Consider the following 23381-nt stretch of genomic DNA (forward strand, 5'->3'; position numbering starts at 1 on the left):
AGCAAAAACAACACGGAATAAGCAGCAGCAACAACAACAGCAATAATAATAATAATAATGGATGACTTTGCGTTTTTACAGCTGCTGCTTCTCGTCGCTTAAAAATGGCGATCTTTCGCGGTCTTGTTATTGTTGTTGGTCTTAGCAACTCTGCCCCCCCCCCGCTGACGTAAGCGGTTCTTTCCGCTGGCCCAGCAAAGAGTTGGTGCTAGCCTGGAACAGTTTTTTCTGGCCCCAGAGCCAGTTCTTTGTCAGTGGAAACAGAAAACCCGGTTCCAAACTAAGCACTGGCCCCGAACCAGCCCTGGAACTGCTTTGGTGGAAAAGGGGCAAGAGAGAGAAATGGGAGCACTTTGTACAAGGCTCCCGGAAGCCCAGGACCAAAGCAGAGCTGAGAAAAAGACCAAGAAAATCGGCGATTCACAAGTTGACTGTTGCCAGGGAAAAAAATAAGAGAGACTATACTCTAAATTAGGTGTTCCTGTGTTTGTGTGGTACACGGATAATGTTATTTATTGACACACACAAAAGTAAATAACATGAAAGTGCTGGGCGATAATACACTTACTTAGATTAGATTAGATTAGATAGAACTTTGGGAGGGTTCCCTCAGGGAAATTAAAAAGATACAGTCCACAGCCTGGTAAAAAGCAGCCAAAGTAGAGTCCAAAGTAGCATGTTTAAAGTCCCCAGAAATGATCATAAATGCCTCAGGGTGCTGTGTCTGCAGCCTTGCTGTGACAAAGTGAATCCCCTCACATGCAGCAGCTGCGTCTGCCTTGGGAGGGATGTAAACACAGATGGTGATGCTAGCAGCTCCAAGTCCGGGCAACATAACTGTCTTTACGGAGATATGTCCCGGGCTACACCAGCGGTTGTTCATGTAAATGATGAGTCCCCTACCTTTGCCTTTCCCGCATGCTTTAGTGTCTCTGTTGGCTCTCACAGCAGTGAATCCCTGCAGGTCCATGTTAGCATCCGGTACAAGTTGTGTTAGCCATGTCTCCGTAAAAATAAATAAGCTGCTCTCCCGGTAAATCCGCTGGTTGTTCAGTGCGGATAGCTCGTCGACCTTAATCGGCAGCGAGTTCACATTCCCCATGATAACGGAGGGAATGGATGGTTTGTAGCGCCGCCGGTTGTCCGCTAACCTCGCCTTTAGCTTAGCCCCGGCTTTGCAGCCCCTGGATTTCCTCCTCAGCTTGGCCGGGATGGGGTGTCGTATCCCGGCTCGTCCTATTGTTTTCAGGGCCAGCAGCTCCTCTCTCGAATAAGCGAGAAAACTGGCTCCTGGTTGCGTGTTAAAATTAAAAATATCCATGGGATATGAAATCCATGGGCTTGAGATCTTGGGACCTGTCAAACACATTAAATGTATAAACAACCCTGCTTAGCCAATTCCATGTGTGTAGCTTATGAAATCTTTCTCCTACAGTAGCCAGTACTCTTCTAAATGAAGAACTATATAAATACATAATAGTAATTAGAAAAAATATGATTTATGTAATAATAGATAGATGAGCATTGATACATGAATCCATGGGCTTAGAAGCTGAAGCTGAACTTGACAATTGCATATTTCAATGCAAAATCGCTAGCTGCTAAACTTGATCTACACAGGCTGTGCACTGAAACCGTGCAAAGCTCGCGCGGCCTGCTGGCGCTTCCTCAGGTAACGTCACGAATCTGGCTCCAGACTCCCTTGGGATTTTTCCAGACGCGTTTTGTTATTTTATTTTTTTCTGCTGTAGACAGATGGCCTTGTGCAAAATTACCCTTCTGGATGAGTGTGTAAAGGGACATACTTTCATATAAAAAAAAACACCAAAATTGGTCCAGGATATGCACTTTAACTAGTGGGTTAACATGACCCCTCTTGGTTTTATAGACAATCTTGTTTTTCCACAGCGGAGTGACACAAGGAGACAAACCTTATGCTTTTTTTTTTTTTAATCATGTGTAAAGGTCACACAGAAAAAAAAATGCATGGTGTATAAGTCGCATGAAAATAAATGAGTCATCTAAAAAAAATCATGTTAAAATGAATCATGCAAAAACTGCATGTGAACATAAAATAATTGTCGAAATGTCACAAATATAAATGAATCGTGTACACGTCGCATGGAAAAAATAATGAATCTGGCAAAATCACGCGAATAAGGAATTGTGAATGAAAATCACATGTGAAAATATATAAATTGCAATAAAGAAAGATAATAAATGGACTAATTAAATTAGTCTAATTAGTCTAAACTAATTTAATTAGTCCATTTGTTATCTTTTGTCATCATGCATTATTATTCCATTATTTTCTAGCATAATAAATAGAAAGGCCTTTTATGACAAGACAGTTACACGGATGTGTTCTAACAGACTTCCTTCTACATGTTTGTGTCCTCACTTTCACACAGGACTGTGATGCCAGAAGACAAATCCTTTGCTCTGGGAATCCAATTCATGCTCTTCAGAGTGCTCGGTTAGTGCCAAAAACTTCTCTTATGTTTATAACACTATAGCAGCCAAAATGTTATCCATCTCAAAACTATATTATCTGTCAAAAAACCCAAACAAAACAACCCACATTTGGTTCAAAAACATTTTATACTTGTCTTTTGTTCTAATAACAACCCATGAAGATTTGTCAGTGATGAGAAACCAGTTTAACCTGCTGGCTTTCAACACATGAAGCACGGCATGAGAAAGCAGAGTCAATGTAAAACACATGCAGAGTTTTATTGTACACAGTCTCTGGAAAAACAATTTAGATTTAATACCAAGATATAGCGCATATTTACTGGTCAGAATGTTACTGTAGAGAGTGTACGGATTTCAAGGTTAAACTTGTGTCTTGTTCTACTGGCAGATACTTTTTTTTTTTAAGAAATAAAACTTGGCTGTACAGCAAAATTATCTCTTTCCAACAGAATAAAATAATAAATACTGCCACCATGCTGCCCCCTCAATCTATCTAATAAATAATAAATAAATACAACCCCGATTCCAAAAAAGTTGGGACAAAGTACAAATTGTAAATAAAAACGGAATGCAATAATTTACAAATGTCAAAAACTGATATTGTATTCACAATAGAACATAGACAACATATCAAATGTTGAAAGTGAGACATTTTGAAATTTCATGCCAAATATTGACTCATTTGAAATTTCATGACAGCAACACATCTCAAAAAAGTTGGGACAGGGGCAATAAGAGGCTGGAAAAGTTAAAGGTACAAAAAAGGAACAGCTGGAGGACCAAATTGCAACTCATTAGGTCAATTGGCAATAGGTCATTAACATGACTGGGTATAAAAAGAGCATCTTGGAGTGGCAGCGGCTCTCAGAAGTAAAGATGGGAAGAGGATCACCAATCCCCCTAATTCTGTGCCGACAAATAGTGGAGCAATATCAGAAAGGAGTTCGACAGTGTAAAATTGCAAAGAGTTTGAACATATCATCATCTACAGTGCATAATATCATCAAAAGATTCAGAGAATCTGGAAGAATCTCTGTGCGTAAGGGTCAAGGCCGGAAAACCATACTGGGTGCCCGTGATCTTCGGGCCCTTAGACGGCACTGCATCACATACAGGCATGCTTCTGTATTGGAAATCACAAAATGGGCTCAGGAATATTTCCAGAGAACATTATCTGTGAACACAATTCACCGTGCCATCCGCCGTTGCCAGCTAAAACTCTATAGTTCAAAGAAGAAGCCGTATCTAAACATGATCCAGAAGCGCAGACGTCTTCTCTGGGCCAAGGCTCATTTAAAATGGACTGTGGCAAAGTGGAAAACTGTTCTGTGGTCAGACGAATCAAAATTTGAAGTTCTTTATGGAAATCAGGGACGCCGTGTCATTCGGACTAAAGAGGAGAAGGACGACCCAAGTTGTTATCAGCGCTCAGTTCAGAAGCCTGCATCTCTGATGGTATGGGGTTGCATTAGTGCATGTGGCATGGGCAGCTTACACATCTGGAAAGACACCAGCAATGCTGAAAGGTATATCCAGGTTCTAGAGCAACATATGCTCCCATCCAGACGACGTCTCTTTCAGGGAAGACCTTGCATTTTCCAACATGACAATGCCAAACCACATACTGCATCAATTACAGCATCATGGCTGCGTAGAAGAAGGGTCCGGGTACTGAACTGGCCAGCCTGCAGTCCAGATCTTTCACCCATAGAAAACATTTGGCGCATCATAAAACGGAAGATACGACAAAAAAGACCTAAGACAGTTGAGCAACTAGAATCCTACATTAGACAAGAATGGGTTAACATTCCTGTCCCTAAACTTGAGCAACTTGTCTCCTCAGTCCCCAGACGTTTACAGACTGTTGTAAAGAGAAAAGGGGATGTCTCACAGTGGTAAACATGGCCTTGTCCCAACTTTGAGATGTGTTGTTGTCATGAAATTTAAAATCACCTAATTTTTCTCTTTAAATGATACATTTTCTCAGTTTAAACATTTGATATGTCATCTATGTTCTATTCTGAATAAAATATGGAATTTTGAAACTTCCACATCATTGCATTCCGTTTTTATTTACAATTTGTACTTTGTCCCAACTTTTTTGGAATCGGGGTTGTAATAATAAATCCTTAATTTCCTTCAGGATGAATAAAGTATCCATCCATCCATCCATCCATCCATCCATTATCTGTAGCTGCTTATCCTGTCCTACAGGGTCGCAGGCAAGCTGGAGCCTATCCCAGCTGACTATGGGTGAAAGGCGGGGTACACCCTGGACAAGTCGCTAGATCATCATAGGGCTGACACATAGACACAGACCACTATTCACATTCACACCTACGGTCAATTTAGAGCCAACACTTATCCTAACTTGCATGTCTTTGGACTGTGGGGGAAACCGGAGCACCCGGAGGAAACCCACGTGGACACGGGGAGAACATACAAATTTCACACAGAAAGGCTCTCGCCGGCCGCTGGGCTCAAACCTGGACCTTCTTGCTGTGAGACTACACCACCATGCCGTCCCCTCTATCTATCTATGAGAAACTCAAACTTGAATTTCAAACTTGATTCCAGGCTTAATCTTATCTCATCTCATTATCTCTAGCCGCTTTATCCTTCTACAGGGTCGCAGGCAAGCTGGAGCCTATCCCAGCTGACTACGGGCGAAAGGCGGGGTACACCCTGGACAAGTCGCCAGGTCATCACAGGGCTGACACATAGACACAGACAACCATTCACACTCACATTCACACCTACGGTCAATTTAGAGTCACCAGTTAACCTAACCTGCATGTCTTTGGACTGTGGGGGAAACCGGAGCACCCGGAGGAAACCCACGTGGACACGGGGAGAACATGCAAACTCCGCACAGAAAGGCCCTCGCTGGCCACGGGGCTCGAACCCGGACCTTCTTGCTGTGAGGCGACAGCGCTAACCACTACACCACCGTGCCGCCCAAATTTAAACATTTTACTTGATTTTGTGAACAAAAAGTGTGAGTAAAATCAATAATATGTACAGTACTGTGCAAAAGTCTTAGGCACATGAAAAGAAATGCTGTAAGCCAAAAATGACTTAAAAATAATGAAATTAAATGTTTCAACATAAAAAAAAAACTATAAACAGTAAGCCATAATAAATAAAACAAAGCCAGTATTTGGTGTAAGACGACCCTTTGCTTTAAAGAAAAAAAAAATAGTAGCCTCAGGTACAATGAGTGCAGTTTGATAAGGAAATGAGCTGTAGGTTTTACTGAGCATCTTACAGAACCAGGCACAGTTCTTCTGGACACTTTGACTGTCACACTCGCGTCCTCATTTTGCACCAAATCCCAGTAGCCTTCATTATGTTTTCTTTTTTAATCTGAAAAGTGCTCTCTTATGGAATATGCTGCACAGACATATTGCAAACTTTTTTTTTTTGAAACAATTAATTTTGTGCTGGAAAAAAAAACGAACATTTGGAACTCTAAAATGTTTTTGTAATGTTTTGACTCGATAATGTCGAAGTCATAAAATTGAAATCTATAACAAGGTTTGTATGGAAAAAAACAATAGAAGGCCTAAGACTTTTGCACGGTACTGCATATTAGATGTAACATGAGATGTACTTCTGCAATCCAGCTGTAGCTGTACACACATCCTCATATAATACAAGAATAATTTAGACAGGTAGCTATAAAGGTATTAGAGATATAGTATGAAGTATGAAGATGAAGTGGTATCAAGTGTTCTTTGGAGAAAGGCTGGTATATGGATATTTCTTTTGTTATTATGAGCATATGTTGATACAAAAAAAATATTCAATAAATTACAGAATTGTTTTATTTTGCATAATTGAATTCAATAATCAGTTCTCTGCTTTTCCTGTATATTAATGTTGATTTGAACCAATAATAGTAGCGATCCCTTTAATAACAACATGAGCCTCAGTAAATCATGAACGAGACTAGTTCTGAAATAAAAACTGAGCCATATCCAGTATATGTGTTTAAGTCATAGCGGAGAGTCATCACCCAAAGCAAATACTCCACTTCTCTGGCTAATTTACATTGCTAAATACCAATTACCTTGGGTAACTAGATTCAAGTGCAGGTATTGATGATGGTCAAAACTTTTGATAACATTCTTTCTGGCCAATTTATTTCCTTCAGACCAGGGGCGTAGATAGGATTTTTGAACTGGGGGGGGGGACTGAGCTGTCAGCAAATGATTCCATTTTGTGCAAATGCATATATACTGAAGCCTCAATATACATTAGAATTGTGAGTTTTCTAACTGAATGAACATTGGTAGACAAAGGCCTACCTGGTCAACACTAGCCATACATGATCAAATTGTTATTTGTCTGGTATGTTAATCACGCTCCAAAACTTCATGTCTTCTGCATGTTTTATTTAAACATTTGCTGATCTCAGCAGGATGAAGAATCTCATCACAGAAACTTTAACTGTAACTTCTAACAAAAAGGGAAATGTCCAAAAATTAATAACAAATAAAATTGAAATGATTCACGCTCGTGCCTTCATGTAAATGATTAGAAACATAAAATGTGTATGAAAACAGAAGTATAAACACTTGAACAACAGATTCACACAAAAATAAAAAGTATTTTTTCCAATAAACAAAATTGATCAAAAAAAAAAAATTCCCTCTGCAGCCAAACAAATTTACCGTCTAGAAGCAGACTGTGGCAGTTCTTGTGTATGGGCGGAGCACAGAAGACGGCAGGACAGAGCTCAGGTTGATAAACCGTTTTATTATCACACTTTTCAGTAGTAACTTGGCTCGAAAACACAGACAGACACACACACAACAGGCGTCTGGTTTGGGGAGGCTCCTCTGCTCTCTGCTCTCCCTCTTTAAATAGGACGCAGTCACTGGGAAGACACACACAAACACAGGTTAATTGACGTCAGGTGTAGTGATTCTGCCACTTACCTTCCCTGACTCCGCCCTCCTGTCACAGACCGGCGCTTGACCACGCCCCCACTGCCACATACCCCCACCGCCCGACTCAGGCCAGGCGGCCGTCCAGCCTGCAACCGACTCCCCCCCCCCCGAAGGGAGAGGAAGTCCACCACAACCATCTGCGCCCCCGGCCTGTGGACCACCTTGAAATTAAAGGGTTGGAGTGCCAAATACCAACGGGTGATCTGCACGTTGGCATCCTTCATGCGGTGGAGCCACTGGAGGGGCGCGTGGTCCGAACAGAGGGTGAAAGGGCGCCCCAGCAGGTAGTACCGGAGGGCAAGGACCGCCCACTTGATGGCCAGACACTCTTTCTCTATGGTGCTGTAGCGCCCCTCACGCACCGACAGCTTCCTGCTGATGTACAGGACGGGGTGGTCCTCCCCCTCCACCTGCTGGGACAAAACCGCCCCCAGCCCTCTGTCCGACGCATCGGTCTGCAACATAAAGGGGAGAGAAAAGTCAGGGGAGTGTAAAAGTGGCCCCCACACAGTGCAGCCTTTACCTCAGAAAAAGCCCGCTGGCATTGCTCCATCCACTGGACCGGATCTGGTGCCCCCTTTTTAGTGAGATCAGTCAGCGGGCTGGTGACGTCCGAATAATTAGGTATAAACCTACGATAATAGCCAGCCAGCCCCAGGAACTGTCTCACCCCCTTTTTGGTCTTGGGCCTCGGGCAGGCCGCAATTGCTGCAGTCTTGTTAATTTGGGGACGCACCTGCCCATTGCCCAAGTGGAAGCCCAGATACCGTAATTCCACCCGCCCAATCGCACACTTCTTCGGGTTGGCTGTGAGGCCCGCTCGCCTCAGCGACCTAAGGACGGCCCTTAGATGTTCGAGGTGCCTCGGCCAGTCATTACTATAGACGATGATGTCGTCAAGATAGGCGGCCGCATAGGTGGCGTGGGGGCGGAGGACCCTGTCCATCAGCCGCTGAAACATAGCGGGCACCCCAAACAGCCCAAACGGAAGTGTGACGAATTGGTGTAAACCAAACGGTGTGGAAAAGGCCGTTTTTTCTCGGGATAGTGGAGTCAAGGGGATCTGCCAATATCCCTTCATCAAATCCAGTGTCGAATAAAAGCGAGCAGTGCCGAGTCGATCGAGCAACTCATCAATACGAGGCATTGGGTACGCATCAAATTTAGACAACGCGTTGACTTTTCTATAGTCCACACAGAACCGGACCGACCCGTCGGCCTTGGGTACCAGGACCACCGGGCTGCTCCAGTCACTGTGGGACTCCTCGACGATGCCCATTTCGAGCATGGTCTCAAGTTCTTCCCGAACCACCTTTTTTTTGTGTTCGGGTAGCCTGTAAGGGCGGCTATGCACTACCACCCCCGGGGGCGTCTCTATGTGGTGCTCTATGAGGTTAACGCGACCAGGCAGGGGCGAGAACACATCCGAAAACTCGGTCTGCAACTGGGCGACCTCCGTGAGTTGGGTCAGGGAGCGGTGGTCTCCACAGGGGACCGGAGAGGTACGTGATGCCAATGCCCCTTTTTGAACCTCCTGTCCCAGCTCCGCCTTCTCCGGAACCACTGAGACCAACACCACGGGGACCTCCTCATTCCAGAGTTTAAGCAGATTGAGGTCGTAAATCTGTAGCGCCCCACCCTTGTCCGTTCGCCTCACCTCGTAGTCGATGTCCCCAACTCGCCATGTGACCTCAAAGGGTCCTTGCCACTTGGCGATCAATTTGGAGCTCGATGTCGGCAACAGTATGAGTACCTTATCTCCCGGTGTGAACTCCCTAAGGCGTGTACCCTTGTTGTACAGGCGGGCTTGCTGTTCTTGGGCCTGCCGCAAATTCTCCTGGGTTAGGTGGGTGAGCGTGTGGAGTTTTGCGTGCAGGTCCATAACATATTGAATTTCGTTCTTACTTTGTGAAGGTCCCTCCTCCCAATTTTCCCGCAGCATGTCTAGAATGCCGCGCGGCTTACGCCCATATAATAATTCGAACGGGGAGAACCCCGTGGAGGCTTGGGGGACCTCTCGCACTGAAAACAACAAGGGCTCGAGCCACTTATCCCAATTACGTGCATCCTCACTTACAAATTTTTTAATGATATTTTTGAGGGTGCGATTGAACCATTCCACTAAACCGTCCATTTGTGGGTGATACACGCTGGTGCGGATCGGCTTAATCCCCAATAACCCATACAGTTCGCGCAGTGTCCGTGACAAATGTGGTGCCTTGATCATTCAGAATCTCTTTTGGGATTCCAACTTGGGAGATAATGCGGAAGAGTGCCTCCGCAATACTGCATGCTGAGATATTGCGCAGAGGCACTGCTTCCGGGTATCGCGTTGCATAGTCCACCAGAACTAATATAAAGCGGTACCCTCGTGCTGACCGATCTAATGGCCCGACGAGATCCATCCCAATCCTTTCGAACGGGGTCTCGATTAATGGTAGAGGGCGCAAAGGCGCTTTTGGAATGGCCGCTGGATTTACTAACTGGCATTCGCGGCACGCCGTACACCACCTACGAACATCGCCGCGAATCCCCGGCCAATAGAATCGGGCCATTATTCGGGCTAGTGTCTTATCCTGCCCTAAGTGTCCAGCCATGGGATTAAAGTGAGCCGCCTGGAATACCAATTCCCGGCGGCTCTTTGGAATTAAAAGTTGCATGACTCGCTCTTTAGTTTGAGTGTCCTGCGTCACTTGGTATAACCTATCCTTCATAATCGCAAAGTAGGGGAAGGACGGGGTGGCGTTCGGCTGGAGCATTTGACCATCGATTACTCTCACTTGGTCAAACGCATGCCGCAGTCTCGTCTCGCGACTGCTCTAATGGGAAATCTGCGAGGGATTCCCCAACAGAGAGAGGAGGGGCCGGTGGCTCCTCACTGTGCCGCGGAGATGACGTAGACGGCTCTGCAACAGCTGCTCCTGCCAAAGCGACACCGGGACCTCCCCCTGTTAAATGGCAGGACCCACTCTTTACTAAATGTGTCATCAAATCCCGAAATCCCGGCCAATCAGTCCCCAAAATCAAAGAGTGGGTAAGGCGAGGATTAACCGCCGCCTTCACTATAACTTTTTCCCCTCTGAAACAAACGTGGACCAACACCAAAGGGTAGCTGTGAACGTCCCCGTGCACACACAACACCTTCACCCCCTGTGCTCCCCCCAATGCCTCGTTTTGCACCAGGCTTTGGTGAATTGAGGTCTGATTACAACCAGAATTCACCAACGCCTGATATGTATCCCCTTGAATACTCACCGGTATGCAATACGCTCCGGCCCGATCGAGGGTGGCTTCTGGCGCGTCGGGGATCCGAACCACCGTGCCCACCTCCATTACCGTGCACTGCTGTTGGAGGTGGCCTGGTTCCCTGCAGCGCCAGCAAGCCGGCCCGGGCTTCCTCTCTGCACTGGTGTTCGGGGGCTCACTCACCTGAGGGGGTGGAGAGACAGACACAGAAGGGAAAAACGGGAGGGCACCGCGGGTGTGGCGGGCCGGCTGGAGTGGTGTCGGCCCCCGCCTCTGCGGTGGGGGAATGGGGCGAGGACGGGACACAGGAGGAGGGAGAGAGAGAGAAGAGGAGAGAAGAGAAGAGGCTATTTGCTGTCCTGCCACCAGAACAGCTGCCAAATGGTCCTCCGCCAGCTCGATGGCCTGATCCAGCGACGCCGGGCGGTGGCACTGGACCCACTCCACGGTTCCTGTGGGCAAGCACGCCATGAACTGCTCCAGCACCACCTGATCGACGATCTCCTCAGCGTCGCGGTTGTTGGCCCTCAGCCACCGCCAGCAGGCATTCCGGAGTTGCTGGCCAAACACGAACGGCCGGCCGACTTCCTCCAAGCGCAGAGCGTGGAAGCGCTGGCGCTGCTGTTCGGGGGTGCGCCCCACACGCTGGAGGATGGCCCGGTGAAGGTCCGCATAGGCCAGCCGGCGGTCAGCGGGGAGCTGTAGCGCGGCCAGCTGCACCTCTCCCGTCAGCAGGGGGAGGAGGCGCGCCGCGCGCTGATCCATTGGCTACCCCGAAGTCTCTGCGACTTGCTCAAAGAGCGTGATGAAAGCCTCGGGGTCATCCTGCGGGCCCATCTTTGTCAGGGTGAGGGGGGACGGGCCCGCGGTGGAAGCGTCAGTTGTCCCCGCCGACGCGAGGAGGTGCCGGAATACCTGTCGGGTTCTTGCTGGGCCAACACCAGGGCCTCGAAGCGCTGCTCCTGCTCCTTACGGAGCGTGACTAGCGCCTGGTGCTGGTTTTGCTGGGCCGTGGCAAGGGCGTGGACCAGGTCAGCGAACGGGGAAGACTCCATGGGGTGGTTCGGCGTTGGTGCTCCAGATCCCAGGTTTCAGCACCACTGTGGCAGTTCTTGTGTATGGGCGGAGCACAGAAGACGGCAGGACAGAGCTCAGGTTGATAAACCGTTTTATTATCACACTTTTCAGTAGTAACTTGGCTCGAAAACACAGACAGACACACACACAACAGGTGTCTGGTTTGGGGAGGCTCCTCTGCTCTCTGCTCTCCCTCTTTAAATAGGGCGCGGTCACTGGGAAGACACACAAACACAGGTTAATTGACGTCAGGTGTCGTGATTCTGCCATTTACCTTCCCTGACTCTGCCCTCTTGTCACAGACCGACGCTTGACCACAACCCCGCTGCCACACAGACTCAATAGGGCCCAAAAACATCTCTCCTCCTTTCATTTCCCTGAACATATTGCTGGGCAATATCTTGTCTGTCCAGTTTGTCAAGTCTGTCTTGGTGAATATGGCACACTGCAGTGCCATTGAGCTTTTTTTGAGTCATGTAATTTGAGTTAAAAGTTGCTTACTAAAATAACATTAATAATAATATTAATAACAGCCTAAAAAGCTTGTTATTTCACATTTAGCCTACTTCAGGTAAGTGCAAATGCCTTCTTTTTATTGTCAGACTAGCTACTCAACATTATAAAAAGAATATCTGCCACATCTGGGAAAGTTAACAGGCAATATGATACTTACATTGCTCGGTTTTTGAAAAAACGCTGTAATTGTTTTTTGCTTTTTCATTGTTGACCCCACCAGCGATTGCTTGCAGGCCAGGAGGACAATGTTAACATCTTAAATCTCATAATTTCAGTTAACAGTTGCTGCTTACTAAAATAACATTATACATAAAAACAACAACATTAAAACATATTCACCTACAGCCTAGAATGCTGTTATTTTACATTTAGCCTACTTCAGGTAAGTCCAAATTCCTTCTTATTATTATCAGACTAGCCACTCAACATTACAAAACAAGTATTTGTCACATCTGGAAAAGTCAACAGGCAACAGGCATATGGTAGGATGTTTACATCTTTTGGTTCTTGAAACAAACGCTGTGATTTTTTTCCCTCTTCTCTGGCTTAATGTGGCAGAAAGATCACCAGCTCAGTCATTAGACAGTTGTTTATGATCACTATGGTTACCGCGACAGGCAAAGTCACCAGCTCCCCTTAGGACCCCGGGGTTGAGATGGTGCGTTACATTTACATTGGAAGTTAGAACTTAGAGCTCTGAACAACATAACCTCAGAACTGAGCGCTTCCCAGTTTAAAAACTGGGACATCATTGAACATGACTTCAAACTTCCAATTTACGAGTACAACTGAACGCACCATTAGTCGTAGCAGAAACACCGTTGCTATCAAATGGATCAGCTGTGCAGTGTTATTAACCGAGAATTACGTGGAAAATTGAACACCTTGCTTTCCCAACTCTGCAAGGATCTGCTCCAGCCTTTCCCCTTCTTGAATCGGTGTAATGTGGATTGATCACTGACAAGGCTACTGCTGCTGCCATTTCAACTTTGTGCTGCAATGTAAGTTAGCCTAACTAACGCAACATTAATCCTCACTTTTTCTACCTATGTTTGGCGCCTTACATAGGGACGGTGGGTGGGGGGACAGATGGGGTCACTATAAATCTGGGGGGGACATGTCCCCCCCATCTCCAGTGCCATCTGCGCCCTTGCTTCGGACATCCATCCGTTCATTATCTGTAGCTGCTTATCTTGTGCAGGGTCGCAGGCAAGCTGGATCCTATCCCAGCTGACTATGGGTGAGAGGCGGGGTACACCCTGGACAAGTCGCCAGGTCATTGCAGGGCTGACACAGAGACAAACAACCATTCACACTCACATTCACACCTACGGTCAATTTAGAGCCACCAATTAGCCTAACCTGCATGTCTTTGGACAGTCGGGGAAACCGGAGCACCCGGAGGAAACCCACACAGACACGGGGAGAACATGCAAACTCCGCACAGAAAGGCCCTCGTCGGCCGCTGGGCTCGAACCCAGGACCTTCTTGCTGTGAGGTGACAGCACTAACCACTACACCACCATGCCGCCCCCCGCCTTTGGACATAATGTGTACAATTGTACACATGAAGTTCCATAGCATTTTTCCTTGTGTCCGAAGGGGTTATTAACACATCTCAGTGCTTCACACTGGGAATAATGACTATATCCATGAATGAACCTGTATAAATGCTCTGGACTTGAAACAACATATAAAAACATAGGGGGACTAAGACTTTTGCACAGTACTGTATGTTGAGTATAGAATAATAATGATGTTTCTTGGTTTCACCGACAGCATTTCTCCCAGCACCTGTCCTGTACGGAAGTGCCATTGATTCGACGTGTATTCTGTGGGGGAAAAAGTGTAACAAGAACACTTCCTGTCATTACTACAACCTAAATTTTTTCAGACAACGGTAGGTCCAGTTTCCTGTCTGTGACTGTAATGTATCTTAGAGTGGACAAGCAGCAATTTTCAGGGAAAAAAAAAACAACTAATTTTTTTTTTAAATTAAATTTCAGATTTCTTGGACTGCAGATATTTTTCCTGTTTGGAGGTCTGGTCTTTTTCATGTTCTCCTTTTTGGTCCTGAAGAGAATGCATTCTGATAAGCAAAATCAAGAAAAGATGAACATTTGCACAAATGAGAAGCAGAAACTGAAAGACTTTACCACAAAGTCACTACCATTTGATGATTCAAAATGACAAACTGGTGTCAGGACAGACAGGAAAACTGTGAGAGGAAAGAAAAGTGCCGAGGAAACGGCAACTGTACAGAACCATTTGTGAGTCATAATCCCACGGAGATTATATTCCTTTTGAGCAAACATAAAAGTCCTTGTCAGCATTGTGCTGATGAAACATCTGCATGTATGAACACAACAAATATGCTTACACACTGTGAAGCCACTGTTGCTATTTCTTCACCTGAGCCTTTTGTGGAATTATGTTTTCAGTTGAGAACATGTCCTGTTGATTTGTATTACATTAATCTACTATGAAAATGGCAGAAACATGGGACACGTGCATCATGAGTGTTGCAGTATGTTGCTGGATTGTTACAGAGGGCATTAGAACATCCTTTGGGAGGACGGCGCAGTTAATTCCCATTGGATTTAATATTTCTTCTATATTCTAGGCTAGAAAGCCTCACTGTGATTGGTGAAACTGGTGAAAGTTTGCTTTACTTTTTCTACCTAAAATATAGAAATGTCAGCTTTCTTCTTAACATCATACAATGATCTACAATATATGTTTTTGTTGTTGTTAATGGTATACTATGCTAACAGTTTACATGTGTACACTGAAATCATATTTAGTTTAGCTTTCTTGTATGAATTTGTTACATTTGGATAACTGTTATATATATTAAAGCATGTGCATTTTAAATGTGCCCCATGTTTCTTAAACACAAGTACATTAGTTCTGATCCACTGGGAAAAGAACTTACGTAAACTCAAAGAATTAGGAACACATATCCAGTCAGACATCCAGTCAGTCAGTCATGTGTCAGGAGAACAATGCATAAAATCATGCAGATACACATCAAGAACTAAGGCTTTATTGTGTACAGGTTAAACAAAACTTTAGTAAAATCCAAATCAGGAGCTCAGCAATTTCTTAAAGGTAGACTGCCTTTCAGATTTTTCAAGTTTAGGTCATAAAAAGAATTTTCCCCGACACCCAATTATTTTTGTTTAATGGACCAAAAGCTACTGAATTTGAATCACAGCCTTACAATTTTATTATTTTTTAATAGAATAATTAATGACTTTAGAGCCACGTGGCCGTAAGTTCTCCACTATTTTTTCCTGTTTCACCATGACCCAATTCAAGATACTACGTCATGCGTCACGTGGTGGGCTTTCCCCATTCATGCAAGGCATTGTGGGATACAAATTTGAAACAGGAGAGAAAAATGGAGGACGTGAGTGTGCGAATGAAACGTGAAAGACCGACTACAGTAACGGAAAGCGAGGAGAAAAGACGTTATGTTATATACGAAGGAAAGGAAACGCAGAAAATGTCAAACTAATAAATATCGGCGGTCAGCGAGCACCTCAGTGTGATCAGCTGTTCGTTTAGCGACAGAATGATGGAACTGTCAGTGCACAGTCAAAGGTAAACCTGTAGATGGCAGTAATGCAACACTGTGGATGCCAGTTGCCGTAAAACCCAAAAGAAGAAGAAGGTAAACCTGCGCATGTGCACATGGACTTCCTCTGTCTGCTTGACTGCGCGAAGTGAGCGATTTCATGCACATTATTTGCTCGGGAATCCCCTCAAATTGAATAACTTCTCAGCCACAGAATGACCTGGGTTTTTTTTTTGTGAGATATTACAGAAATAAACATATATCACAATTACCAAATTTCAGAGGGAACTAAATTTCACGGATGTTATGAAATCGAAAGGCCTTCTAGCTTTAAGTGCTCAAACTGGCATCATGCTATGGTCAAAGTCACCGAGAGCACATTTCCCCCCCATTCTGATGTTTGATGTGAAAATTAACGAAAGCTTTTGAGCTGTATCTGCATGATTTTATGCATCATGCTGCTGCCACATGACTGGCTGATTAGATAATTGCATGAACTGAATGAGCAGGCCAACAGGGAAGCCATGGTCTAATGGTTAGAGAAGCAGCTTTGGGACCAAAGGGTCGCTGGGTTGATTCCCTGGACCAGTAGGAATGGCTGAAGTGCCCTTGAGCAAGGCACCTAACCCCCAAACTGCTCCCCAGGCAACTCTGGATAAGAGCATCTGCTAAATGCCATTAATGTAATGTACAGGTCTTTATATTAACATGGCTGGTGAATCTAATTCAAGATCATTGTCAACACAAAGTCGAGAATTGTTTGGAGAAATGTTTCAATGTCACTGAAATTTCTCAACAATGAAATGACTATGTACCAAAACTTGTTTCCACTGTCTTTCTTGCTGGTGTATTGTATGTGTGTGACTGTGTGCATTTATAAAAAGTGATATTTAATCTTGTATAATTACACACATTTACTAACCCACCCACAGATGGGCAGATAAAAACCTATCATTATCATTCCTGTCTTTTTATGTTTATTTGCTTTCTTCCTCTCTTATCTTTCTCCATAATTGGGCAGAATTAGAAGCCATTTATCATGTCCATCCATCTATCCATCCATCCATTATCTGTAGCCGCTTATCCTGTACAGCAGGGGTCATCAAACTACGGCCCGCGGGCCGACTCTGGCCCGCCACCCCCCTTTGACCGGTGTTCAAAGAGTATGCTAGTTTGCAAGGGCAAACAAGAGAAGACAGGATTCGGAGGATGAAATGTGGACTGGCTGCACAACAGAATGTATTCCTTCGCCAAACCCAGATCAACCAGGCTGCTGTCTGAGCTAGCTATAAGGTAGCTCACCTACTAGCTACCCATGGAAAGCCGTTTACTGATGGGGACTTTGTTAAAGTATGCATGCTTGCTGTGGCCGAGGAGGTGTGTCCCTACAAGAAGGATGTGCTCAACGCAGTGAATCTCTCCGCACCTACTATGACCAGGCGAACCGAAGATTTGGGGGACAACGTGTATGACCAGCTGAATGAGAAAGCGTCAGAATTCGAGTTTTTGCTTTGGCCATGGATGAGAGCAATGATGTACAGGACACAGCACAACTGCTGTGATCTATTGCTCATATTATAATTTCACTGGTTTTTTAAAATGTATTTATTTTATAGGCCTATTTATTTGACCTTTATTAAGTGCTGCACACAATTATTATTAATATTATTAATAATATCAACAGGCCTACCTACAATTTATAATTTTCCACTCACCTTTGCCAGTGTCAATCACCTCAACTAGGCAGATGTTTCTTACCTTGACAGCTTTGATGTTATTTTTATTAGAAAATAAATAAATGGAATATCTGTGGTATTTCAAATTAAAACAAAGTGTGAAGACTCGATTACTACTTTTGCAAACCACTAGTAAAGATAAACAAATATGTGCCAGGAATCAAGTGTTGATATAGTAGTGGGGATATAGTAGTGTGGATGGCTGTGCCAGGCTAGTAATCTCTACTACACAATGAGGCCTGCTGGTGGTCATATTTGTCTGGGTCATACAATTCTATGTTAGATAGCTGACCCGATCCCGGCCCCCCATCACAGTCAGGAACGACAATGTGGCCCCCAGAGAAAAAAGTTTGGTGACCCCTGCTGTACAGGGTTGCAGGCAAGCTGGAGCCTATCCCAGCTGACTATGGGCGAGAGGCAGGGTACACCCTGGACATGTCGCCAGGTCATCACAGGGCTAATGCATAGAGACAAACAACCTCACATGCACAAACAACCTACGGTCAATTTAAAGCCACCAATTAACCTAACCTGCATGTCTTTGGACTGTGGGGGAAGCCGGAGCATCCAGAGGAAACCCACACAGACATGGGGAGAACATGCAAACTCCACACAGAAAGGCCCTCGTCAGCCGCTGGGCTCGAACCCAGGACCTTCTTGCTGTGAGGCAACAGTGCTAACCACTACACCACCATACTACACCACCATGCTACCCCATTTATCACATATATAGCAGAATCCCCCAAGAACTCCACTGACTATAGAAACAGACGTTTTCTACAGTTTCTTTACAGTTATTGAGGTAAACCGACACAGATGTATCTCTGTAGGGATCCTTTCCATGTTTTTCAGACACATAACATTATGAGCGGGCGGCACGGTGGTGTAGTGGTTAGCGCTGTCGCCTAACAGCAAGAAGGTCCTGGGTTCGAGCCCCGGGGCCGGCGAGGGCCTTTCTGTGTGGAGTTTGCATGTTCTCCCCGTGTCTGCGTGGGTTTCCTCCGGGTGCTCCGGTTTCCCCCACAGTCCAAAGACATGCAGGTTAGGTTAACTGGTGACTCTAAATTGACCGTAGGTGTGAATGTGAATGGTTGTCTGTGTCTATATGTCAGCCCTGTGATGACCTGGCGACTTGTCCAGGGTGTACCCCGCCTTTCGCCCGTAGTCAGCTGGGATAGGCTCCAGCTTGCCTGCGACCCTGTAGAAGGATAAAGCGGCTAGAGATAATGAGATGAGATGAGATAACATTATGAGCATATCAGCGGTGAAAACAAACAGTTTACTTTGACTTTTGCAGTTGCCAGTTATAGCGTTCTAACTCAATGCTGGACCAATTTCAATCATTTTTGTCCCTCATAAATATTTTGACCCAGTGATGGAAAAATAGAGCCCAGGGTAGAAAAAATCCCAAAGTTTCCCTTTAACCCTTTGATGCAAAACATATGCACACCCCTTCTAATGCACAACATGGGTCAAAAATGACCCGCATTCATTTTCCAGGTTATTTCATGCTGACTGAGTTTTTCTTTGCTCTATCTTTTGAAATCAATTTATTTTATGATTGAATATTCCAAGTATTCTTTAAATATCTTGTTTTTAATTACCACAAATCATTAATTTATTTTTTTCTTTCCTACTTTATGAACAAAAATACTTTTTATATTACTACACATGGGTCATCCAAGTGTGATTTAAAATTAAATGTCTTAATACTATAATAATAATTTGTTTCAAGTAATTACTTTAGCAGTGAATGGGGCCAGTTATTTATTTATTAACTATGTAGTTAGCTAAGCCAACTACAATAAAATTAGCTAACTAAAATAGAATATGTCAACAGCTCGGTAGCTAATAGTAATTACTTGTAACTTTCTGACAAGTAATCTACTCACTCTCAAGGTAACCTAAACATAATCAATTTTTTTTTCTAAGGTAATGTTAGAACAATTGAAAAAAATTACTTACATGTATTAGATGGGCAAAGGGCGCTGTGCTGAGCTGTGAAATGTCTGACACAAGCACAATTCACAGTTCCCACCAAACGCTGGAGTAAATGCATGCGGGTCGGTTCTGACCCATGTGTGTAAACTTGATGTAGAATTACAAAAGCTGTGCTTGTTCATAACTTAAGAAAGGAAAAATAAAAATGATGATTTGTGCTAAACAAAAACAAGATATTTACTGCATATTTGGAAAAGTAAATGACAAAATGAATTTATTTCAAAAGTATATCATAGAAACACCCAGCCATACATGAAATAACCTGGGAAATGAATGCAGGTCGTTTTTGACCCATGTTGTGCATTAGAAGGGTAGTGATACAAAAAGGGTTTTTATTCAAAAAGTAAGAAAGGAAAAAATAAGGATGTATGATGATCAAAAACAAGTTAATTGAGGAATACCTTGAATACTGAATGATGGAATTAATTTATTGCAAAGATATAGAAGATAAAAACTCAGCCGGGTCACTTTTGACCCATGTTTTGCATCAAAGGGTTAATTAATAAACATAAAATAATAATCATGACAGTTTTGCATTTTGCTGGAAAAGAAAAATTATTGTAAATCAATTCATTTTATATCTGGTTTAAAAAGTCAACAACGACCCATCATAATAAACTATGGTATGTACTAAGATCACATCTGCTGCATGTGATGCCATTTCCTCAAGACTGTTGTAGCTGCAGGCCTTCATTCCAGCCAAATAGGAAGCACACTTGATAGCTAATTGGAGAAGAAAATAGAAGAAACCTTTATTTATCACATGCACACTTCAAGCACAGTGAAATTCATCCTCTGCATTTAATCCATCTGAAGCAGTGAACACACGCACACACTCAGAGCAGTGGGCAGCCACACTAGAGTGCCCAGGGAGCAGTCAGGGGTCAGGTACCTTGCTCAAGGGCACCTCAGCCCAAGGCCACCCCACATCAACCTAACTGCATGTCTTTGGATTGTGGGGGAAAGCAGAGCACCCAGAGGAAACCCACGCAGACACAGGGAGAACATGCAAACTCCACACAGAAAGGCCCTCACCAGCCGCTGGGTTCGAACCGGGAACCTTCTTGCTGTGAGGCGACCGTGCCAACCACTACACCATCGTGCCACCCGTGAAATGAGGTGAAATGAACTGATTAAATAAGTGGAATCAGGTATGGCTTTTTTTTTTAATCAAGACATCGTGTTCTTCAAAGAACTTCCCAAATATGCTTCCTATTTAGCTGTAATGAAAGCCTGCAGCCACACCAGCCTTGCACGGATAAGCTTGAAGACTTCTGGCTTAGAACATTTACCAAAACTACAATGAATTAGAAATCAACAAGAAGTACATGGGCATCAGGTTGTGATCCATGGGAAGGAATTGTTGGCCCAAGAGCTTGCAGAAAGTACAACCCCGATTCCAAAAAAGTTGGGACAAAGTACAAATTGTAAATAAAAACCAAATGCAATGATGTGGAAGTTTCAAAATTCCATATTTCATTCAGAATAGAACATAGATGACATATCAAATGTTTAAACTGAGAAAATGTATCATTTAAAGAGAAAAATTAGGTGATTTTAAATTTCATGACAACAACACATCTCAAAAAAGTTGGGACAAGGCCATGTTTACCACTGTGAGACATCCCCTTTTCTCTTTACAACAGTCTGTAAACATCTGGGGACTGAGGAGACAAGTTGCTCAAGTTTAGGAATAGGAATGTTAACCCATTCTTGTCTAATGTAGGATTCTAGTTGCTCAACTGTCTTAGGTCTTTTTTGTCGGCTCTTCCGTTTTATGATGCGCCAAATGTTTTCTATGGGTGAAAGATCTGGACTGCAGGCTGGCCAGTTCAGTACCCGGACCCTTCTTCTATGCAGCCATGATGCTGTAATTGATGCAGTATGTGGTTTGGCATTGTCATGTTGGAAAATGCAAGGTCTTCCGTGAAAGAGACGTCGTCTGGATGGGAGCATATGTTGCTCTAGAACCTGGATATACCTTTCAGCATTGATGGCGTCTTTCCAGATGTGTAAGCTGCCCATGCCACACGCACTAATGCAACCCCATACCATCAGAGATACAGGCTTCTGAACTGAGCGCTGATAATAACTTGGGTCGTCCTTCTCCTCTTTAGTCCGACTGACACGGCATCCCTGATTTCCATAAAGAACTTCAAATTTTGATTTGTCTGACCACAGAACAGTTTTCCACTTTGCCACAGTCCATTTTAAATGAGCCTTGGCCCAGAGAAGACGTCTGCGCTTCTGGATTGTGTTTAGATACGGCTTCTTCTTTGAACTATAGAGTTTTAGCTGGCAATGGCGGATGGCACGGTGAATTGTGTTCACAGATAATCTTCTCTGGAAATATTCCTGAGCCCATTTTATGATTTCCAATACAGAAGCATGCCTGTATGTGATGCAGTGCCGTCGAAGATCACGGGCACCCAGTATGGTTTTCCAGCCTTGACCCTTACGCACAGAGATTCTTCCAGATTCTCTGAATCTTTTGATGATATTATGCACTGTAGATGATGATATGTTCAAACTCTTTGCAATTTTACACTGTCGAACTCCTTTCTGATATTGCTCCACTATTTGTCGGTGCAGAATTAGGGGGATTGGTGATCCTCTTCCCATCTTTACTTCTGAGAGCCGCTGCCACTCCAAGATGCTCTTTTTATACCCAGTCATGTTAATGACCTATTGCCAATTGACCTAATGAGTTGCAATTTGGTCCTCCAGCTGTTCCTTTTTTGTACCTTTAACTTTTCCAGCCTCTTATTGCCCCTGTCCCAACTTTTTTGAGATGTGTTGCTGTCATGAAATTTCAAATGAGCCAATATTTGGCATGAAATTTCAAAATGTCTCACTTTCGACATTTGATATGTTGTCTATGTTCTATTGTGAATACAATATCAGTTTTTGACATTTGTAAATTATTGCATTCCATTTTTATTTACAATTTGTACTTTGTCCCAACTTTTTTGGAATCGGGGTTGTACGATAATGAGCAACAAAAGACTAATGACTGTATGTTATATTTTCTTTTCAAACAAACAAGCTTTTTAGTGAAACTAGGTGCTGTAATGAGAGCATGTTCAACTGATTTGTTCTACATTCATCTAGTATGAGGATGGAACAAACATGACTGAAGTGTGAGTATTGCAGTCTCAGCTGGTGTTAGTATACCTTTCCTTAACTGCTTAAAGGAAAGTGTGTTATAAAAACTTCCCTCTCACCCCATTGGTGGTGTGGTGGTGTTGTGTGTCTTCCTTAAAGGTGCCCTTCCACCAAAAACGTTTAATACTGGCTCTTTTTAAAATACCATAGTTCACTCCGAGTTGCATATGCATGCTGCATGTGAAAATGTAATTCTACTCCCATTCCCTGTATTAGCTTATGAAAGAAAATAGTCAGAAAAACGAGCGAATCTGAAAAAGCCCTACGAACTTACGTCACTTCGAAAATTAGTATTCATGGCCTCGCCCATCTTGGCTTGCAACCGCCCACAGGAAGAAAGTTCGGATTTAAGCGCGAGGAGAGATAGCAGAGCCCATCTCGTCAGTAGCTAACGAAGAGGACCTAAGAGCAAGTTGAAAACATGTCTGAACAAGTTCATGCCTGTGTTATTTGTGGCAGTAACACATCAACGTTGCATTTCTTGCCCAAGATAGAAGAGGTGAAGAAGAAATGGTTGGAATTTATCTTTGGAACACCACCAGCCAAGTATAATGCAACGTTAGTACTGTGTTCTGATCATTTCAACCACAGTGACTTTTCAAACTTCGGTGCCTTCAGTAGTGGTTTTGC

At 44.0% G+C, this 23381-nt stretch overlaps 1 protein-coding gene across 4 annotated transcripts in view; it reads left to right on the forward strand.

The window, feature by feature from the left end:
- slco2b1 (solute carrier organic anion transporter family, member 2B1) overlaps positions 1 to 16809 on the forward strand; it is an 87629-nt gene extending 70820 nt beyond the window's left edge. For all 4 annotated transcript variants that reach the window (XM_060936409.1, XM_060936410.1, XM_060936412.1 and 1 more), the window contains exons 13-15: positions 2412 to 2476; positions 14049 to 14169; positions 14276 to 16809. In XM_060936409.1, coding sequence (XP_060792392.1) covers positions 2412 to 2476; positions 14049 to 14169; positions 14276 to 14459 — 370 coding nt within the window. In that variant the 3' untranslated portion in view covers positions 14460 to 16809. The remainder of the gene's footprint in view (positions 1 to 2411; positions 2477 to 14048; positions 14170 to 14275) is intronic.
- The last annotated feature ends 6572 nt before the right edge of the window (positions 16810 to 23381 follow it).

Source organism: Neoarius graeffei, chromosome 12, assembly GCF_027579695.1.
Source record: "Neoarius graeffei isolate fNeoGra1 chromosome 12, fNeoGra1.pri, whole genome shotgun sequence".
Lineage (NCBI taxonomy): Eukaryota > Metazoa > Chordata > Actinopteri > Siluriformes > Ariidae > Neoarius > Neoarius graeffei.